A 6250-nucleotide genomic window follows, 5' to 3' on the forward strand; every position below is an offset into this window, starting at 1 on the left:
CTAATGTACAACTCTAATTTCTATATTCTTCAAGACTGTAATTTCTTTAAATAGTCTTCAGAAATAGTTCTCCAGGCTTCTTGAGGGACATTCCAAAGATTGTCTGTCTGTTAAGATGATCCCACATTGTTTCAGTAATGATGAGGTTATGCTCTGGTTAGGATTCATCGCTCCATAAGACTAGCTGCCACTCAGCCTTGCCTCCCTCTTTCTCTTTAGTGGCTTCGTGACAGTCACCCTTCAATGAAGACCGTTGTTGATGAGGCTCCTGGATCAACTGAAGGCCCAGATGCATCTCTGAGGTCCTTTGTCAGATCTTTTCTGGACACTTCCATATTTCTTCTTCCACTGTAGATAGTATTTTTGGCCTGCCACTCCTTACAGTTTCTTCAAAGGACAATAACAATCTGCGCACCGTGCCGAGATGTGCCAGTTTTTTTTGGCTAATAGCTTTTTGTTGCAAAAATTCGATTTCATGTCTGTCAAACTTTGTTATCTTTGGCATTTCCATAGATGGAGTTAAAGAAAAAGGAGCAATTTGTGTGTCTTTGCGACAGGCTACAAGTAACAAAGTGCATAAAGGCACAGTAAGATAGACTCTTTGCTGACTTGTCTGTTATGGGTTGACACAGCACTGGTTCATCCCTGGTTCAACACTTGGGAATAAGACAAGAAAGTCTGGCTCCTTGTAAGCACAATATAAAGAAATGAGGTGTGGCTCAAAACCTTTTAAAGCATTAACAGTATGATGTTCTCATTGTTGAGTGCAAACTAAGAATGTCAGACAAAGATCCCGAGCAAATGAACAGACTCATGAGTAGTGAGGAGGACAGTTTATTTCATTGGTCGTGACAAGTATTTTCAGCATATTCATCCCACATCTGCAGGTTCATTCTTCAGTTTTTAATTAATCTAATGACAAAACAACAGGTATTAAGGGTTAATTAAAGTCTGCAAGTTCGGATTTTCAAATGTGCAGAAAGGTCTACCCTAAACGATGGGACATTTCCTCTGACAAATGCGCAGTACGTACATAGTTCTAAGTAATGCCATGATGGCCTTCCAACAAATGCCACAAACAGTTTTTCAGTGATAGAACTCCCATAGTGATTTACAATAAAAATTTATATGTACAGGGGGAATAAGAACATTGTAGTAGTTGTATGACACTCGGTGCTTTTCTTTGTAGGTGCTGAGTTCCTCTGTGTTCTCCATCAGTGAGAGGATTTTCCTTCTTCTATCCCTCAACTGTGATGTCCGTTCTGTGAATGAAAAAGAGACCACACTCATACATGGTAACGTACGGAGCACTTTTTTTCTTTTTGTCTAATTTTGTATACAGCAACGAATAGAACATTTGAACAGCGTGCATTTTTTTAAAAATAAATGCATACTACTTCTTTTATGCAAATGCTTAATTTGGGCAGTTCCCAAATCAGCATACATGCTGCTATAAGTACTAAAGGAGGATCCTACAAATGATCATCTCGGAGAGGGGGGCAGGTGGTTAACATGTAACATTTCACATGAATGAACAACAAGGTGGAAGAAGAGCACTGACTCGGGGGGGTCATCACATCAAGAAGATGTGTTTTACAACATTTAATAATATCATTGATGCTTTTTCTTTTTTTGTCATCAAAGGGTGGAAGGATAAATAAATCCTTGAGGAAGTGAACACCTGAGAATGTAATGAATCTGAGTTGACCTCACCTTAACTAAAGGGACTTTTATTCCAATGTGCTGTGGTTCATAAAACACACAATTACAAATGAGAAAGATATCAGCAGCATGTCACCATTAACACACACACAGATAAGTCTTTGCGGGGAGACCAAGAATCAAAAAAAAATTTTTTTTTTAACTTATACTTACACTTCTGCTCGATATACATCAATGGCATGCAGTAAATTGACAAAAGGGAAAAGCGATGATCAGATTTGTCACAGGAAATCGTATTTCTCAGAGGATTATGTCAAGAAACATTTAAATGGAAATTATATACAAAACATGACACTAACCTGCAGGTTTTGGGGACATCAGAATCAAAGGAAGCTCCACAACGACATCACTGAAATGATAAAGTTTTTTGTCTTTTTTAAAAAAAGATATTCCATTGTGAATTATGTGTTGTTCACAAACATAGCACAAATGCTTACCTTCCTGTCAGGCCACCAAGTAGGCTTTGGCCAGGGAGAGACAGAGAAAGCAGGTAAGCAACAGTACAAGGGCTACAGCTGCAAGGTTTTTTTGCCAAATGCAAAAGTGTTATTGATATTTATTTGCAGTTATTAGAAGCCTTACCCTCCGCCAGACACATTTACAGCAACCTTGACTTTGTAGGATATGATTATTCCTTGCACCTCGTTATCCCCCTGACTCCTGCGAGGAGACACGAATAGTTTACTTTTCAGAGCTTGAGGATTTGGTTTAAGACACTGTAAGTGGATGTCACAATATAGCTGCATGGCTGCCCCTCATTAAGAGGATGAAAACCTGTCCCGGCCTCACTGTAAGCTCTTTGGTTGGAGAGAAAGTAGATTGTCTTACAGTGTTGTGGATGCCAAGTTGGTGTCCTCATCCTTTAGCCGTCCATCGACTGCAATACCTCGCTTCTCTTTGTTGCTGGCGAGCAGGGGTGTAATTTGGAAGGATTTGTCCAATGTAGCGTTGGCAGCTACCGTCTCTCTGTGTGTTGCAGGGAAAAAAACTGAATTACAATTCACAGTATGTTTGTTCATTTCCAACCCCTTAATGCAAACTTGAATTTGCGGCGAAACGTAATAACACACACGTGTTTTTCTTATTTATAGCTGTGTAGCGTATGGAAGAGATATTGGGATGTGAAGATCTTTTTGTATGTTGGGATTTCATGTGTTAGATAATTCACATTGTGAATAAGTTCTTTTCGAAAAGACTCAGATGCTGTTCGTAAGCTTACTTGATATAGAGAATTACATACCCAAACTCCTGAGAGCAGACCTCCTTGGCGTAGGTGTCAGATGAGTAGAGCACGACACTTGTTAACTGCTCAACTAAAAAGAAAAAAAAAGTTTTGCTTTAGGATTTGGTTTGTGTATTTACGTGCTTCTCTTCCTTCTCTTTAAATTACGCCAGAAAAACACTTGATTACATCCAGCTTAAATCCTCGTCCTGCATACCTGAAACTTTGATTTTCTTCACAGTCTTGCTGGTTTCATTGTTAATCTTTACTTTGACAGTGACAGGGTCGCCATGGTAGTAAGTCTAAGAAAGAGAAAAAAACATTGTGTTTTAGTAATTCAGCAGCAGCATGAATTTCTGAATATGCCCGCCCCCCCAAAACAGAAGACTTCAGTGTACCTCTTTTTCAAGGGCGGCCTCCACGTGAATTGGTTTGTCACTCATCATAAACTGCTTAGAAAGGTCAGCTTTGGGTCCGTCCTTGTTGTTAACTGAAGCAAACTGTATTTTACGAATGATCAGACGGCAAGTGTCCCTGAGAACAGAGAGAAGGCATGAAAAAAACGTCAGACATTGGCCTCTGACTCCTCTTTATGCTGCTGCACTTTAATGAAAGCAGACTTACTTTTTCTCAATGACTTCATCTCCATCGTTAGGTGCATTGGCAATGTATGCTTTTACCTCAAAGTCCACGCCACAAGCCTACAACAGTATGCGGCCAGCATGAATGAACGGATCAAACATGAACATAATGTAGAGGAATAAATAAGAATAAATGATAAAATAGACCCTTTTTGTACCTTGCCTGAATCATTTGGCGCAGGCTGCAGGGCGACCGAGCATGGGAGATTGGTTGGCATCTAAAACCGATTAAACAAAAACAGTTGAAAAAATTATCTGTGGCAAATAATGCTCGACTGAAGAGCAAAAACGGATTTGATGCTGCGTAAGGAGATTATGCTACCTGGAAGCTGAAGGGACATCCTTGCTCTCCAACTTTTTTCATGAGGCAATCCAGCATCGGCGATTTAGGTACAGTCTCATTTGTTGCTGGATACACCTGAACTCGCTGTATCCAGATGTCTCTCCTGAATGAAAGTCCAATGACATCCAAGTCATCAGACCCATAGCGGAAGGCACACGCAAGGTAGACATACACTGCAAAGGAAAATGATACACTTGCGTATTAGTTTCTGTTGCTTACATTTTGAGCTTAAAACTTGTTCTAATCGGGCACAAAATAAGAGTACCTTTTCTCCCATCAAGACCAGAAGGGTCCACTTTAACTACTCCATCTACAAGAAGAGGAATCGGTTAACTTAATGTCACGCCATTGGAATTTTAATTTTCATGTATGTGTATACAGTTTACGTCTACGCACCGACGATTTCCACATTGTCCACATTGTCCACAAAGTCTCTCTTCCCCAAGTACAGGGCAATCTAAGAGAAATAGAGAATTGTGGTTATTCCTCCAACTAGGTTGCAAAAGCTATTTCTGGGTATTGGAAAAGCAACATACAATTCACACTCCTCCCTGTGCCCAAGGGCTGCCCTGTAATGACTACATTATATAGAGGCCACTTACAGATCCATTCCCGCTGGTCTTCTTGAATACTCTAAAAATAGAGGAAAAAGGAATAGAGACCATGAATTAGACATACAAACTTTCAACAACCCAAGCTTTCTGAATATATGAGACATGAGACATTTCAAACGGGCCTCGCCGCAATCTAAATTTGCGGGTGAATTATAATGCAATGATTTCTTTTGTCTGTTTTCAAAGTTTTCACACACACCTATGCCTACAGAGTAATGTGGTTGTCATCTCTCATTAGAGAAAAAACACCCCTGCGCTCTGCACCCACCCTCTCACTCCTCTCCTGTGAGGACGGATTAGTGCTTACTTTGGTAAATCCATACACACAATTCACTAATTATGTTACTTTAGCAATTTGTTTCGGGAAGGCAATCTGTGTCGTTTAACCTATATAAGTAACATGGAACAACATGACATAAGGCAGTGACATAGTGTGGCAAAACTTTGTGTATGACATCAGGGGTAATTATCATTATGCCAAGTTTTGCATCGATATGCATACCCAAGAGTGTTACGTAGGAGGCGGAATCCCCTCGATCTGTGTATGTGCCATAAACAAACACGTAATCCGTGGTGGTGTTTGCCTCTTTCAGGTGTTTGCCAAGTAATCCTTTTTAATCCTTTCCTTTTGTCTTGTAAATCTGTCTTGCAAGATTAAATCCACACAATCCACCATAATAAGGGTTTATCTATATCCTGGATAAATGATTGAAAAGTGTAAAATAATGAAAGTGTTGCAGGAGCGACAAAGAGGTCAGAATGTTGCCTTTAAGCTGCTCTGCTCTTTTATCGAGTTAACCCTTTAATCTCTGCATGTGGTGATTCTTCCTGCATCAAAGCAATCGTGAAGCAGCAAGTCATTAAAAAGCAAAGTAAATTTAGCGTTGTAAGATCATCATCACTGTTGAGGAATTGTTTTTAAGACAGTGTAAAAGGATCTTTATTACAGTGGTGTCAAACAGGTTTAACTCATTTCCTTTTCCTTTATCGGATTGGCTTCCACGGCCAGAGTGATTGATTTTAACATCTATAATCTAAACCAGCTGTTCTATCAGGATGGTTGCTGATTATTGAGATAAGATAAAAGCAGTTATACATACTTTGACATGATGATGGCAGTTGTAGATTCAGTCTGAAAATAGAGAAAACATGAAATTGGTGACTTATCACATCCACAGTTTTTTGTGCTGTTGCAAATAATCAAATAATAATTTATCAGTAACACAAGACGTTTGCAGTCCAGGACAGTTGCGGTTTTCTGTGAGTATCCTCTTGAGTTTACTGTTAAGTTCATTCCTGTGCCATAACAACCAGTTCAACTGGATTTTTCTGCTGTGCAGTCATTGTATTATGATTTTAAGTTGTTGACCAACTAATCTATATTTAATAAGTTGTGGGTGAATATAAAAAACAGCTCTCTTACCGTGCCCTCAGCTCGTTTAGTGGGTTATCTCTGTTGCCTGTTCCACTGTTGATGCAGAGCGAGTGCCAATCACTGCCTACCGTTTTGCTTTTATACGGTGTTCCTACCCCTCCCAACCTTGGAGCCCTCCCTTCAGCTTAGGCAGCCAGAAGGACGACTCTTTTGGAGAAAATCTGATTAATTCATTATAACACTACTGTTTTGGTCCACTGCGGGGTTAAAAATAATGTTGCGTTTGCGACTTGAAAAGACTAACCCAAGAGCTTTAAGAAGTCTTGGAGTGGG

At 39.7% G+C, this 6250-nt stretch overlaps 1 protein-coding gene across 1 annotated transcript; it reads right to left on the reverse strand.

The window, feature by feature from the left end:
• Nucleotides 1-818: 818 nt before the first annotated feature.
• arr3b (arrestin 3b, retinal (X-arrestin)) lies at nucleotides 819-6022 on the reverse strand. Its single transcript, XM_075480687.1, has 16 exons — nucleotides 5966-6022; nucleotides 5643-5674; nucleotides 4531-4561; nucleotides 4325-4385; nucleotides 4194-4238; nucleotides 3908-4101; nucleotides 3744-3803; nucleotides 3569-3645; nucleotides 3343-3478; nucleotides 3162-3246; nucleotides 2963-3035; nucleotides 2551-2688; nucleotides 2305-2382; nucleotides 2160-2183; nucleotides 2022-2071; nucleotides 819-1262 (listed from the first exon to the last, which is right to left on the reverse strand). Exons 2-16 carry the CDS (start codon nucleotides 5648-5650, stop codon nucleotides 1087-1089), a joined length of 1236 nt encoding a protein of 411 aa, XP_075336802.1. The 5' UTR covers nucleotides 5651-5674; nucleotides 5966-6022; the 3' UTR covers nucleotides 819-1086.
• Between the last annotated feature and the right edge of the window lie 228 nt (nucleotides 6023-6250).

Source organism: Odontesthes bonariensis, chromosome 13 (genome assembly GCF_027942865.1).
Source record: "Odontesthes bonariensis isolate fOdoBon6 chromosome 13, fOdoBon6.hap1, whole genome shotgun sequence".
NCBI lineage: Eukaryota > Metazoa > Chordata > Actinopteri > Atheriniformes > Atherinopsidae > Odontesthes > Odontesthes bonariensis.

Excerpts from the sequence above, each read along its gene's own strand:
- arr3b (XM_075480687.1), bottom strand. Across the intron at positions 3,804-3,907 it reads GATGTCCCTTCAGCTTCCAG|ATGCCAACCAATCTCCCATG; the intron begins GTAGCATAATCT and ends AATCGGTTTTAG. Across the intron at positions 3,036-3,161 it reads GAAGAAAATCAAAGTTTCAG|TTGAGCAGTTAACAAGTGTC; the intron begins GTATGCAGGACG and ends TTTTCTTTTTAG.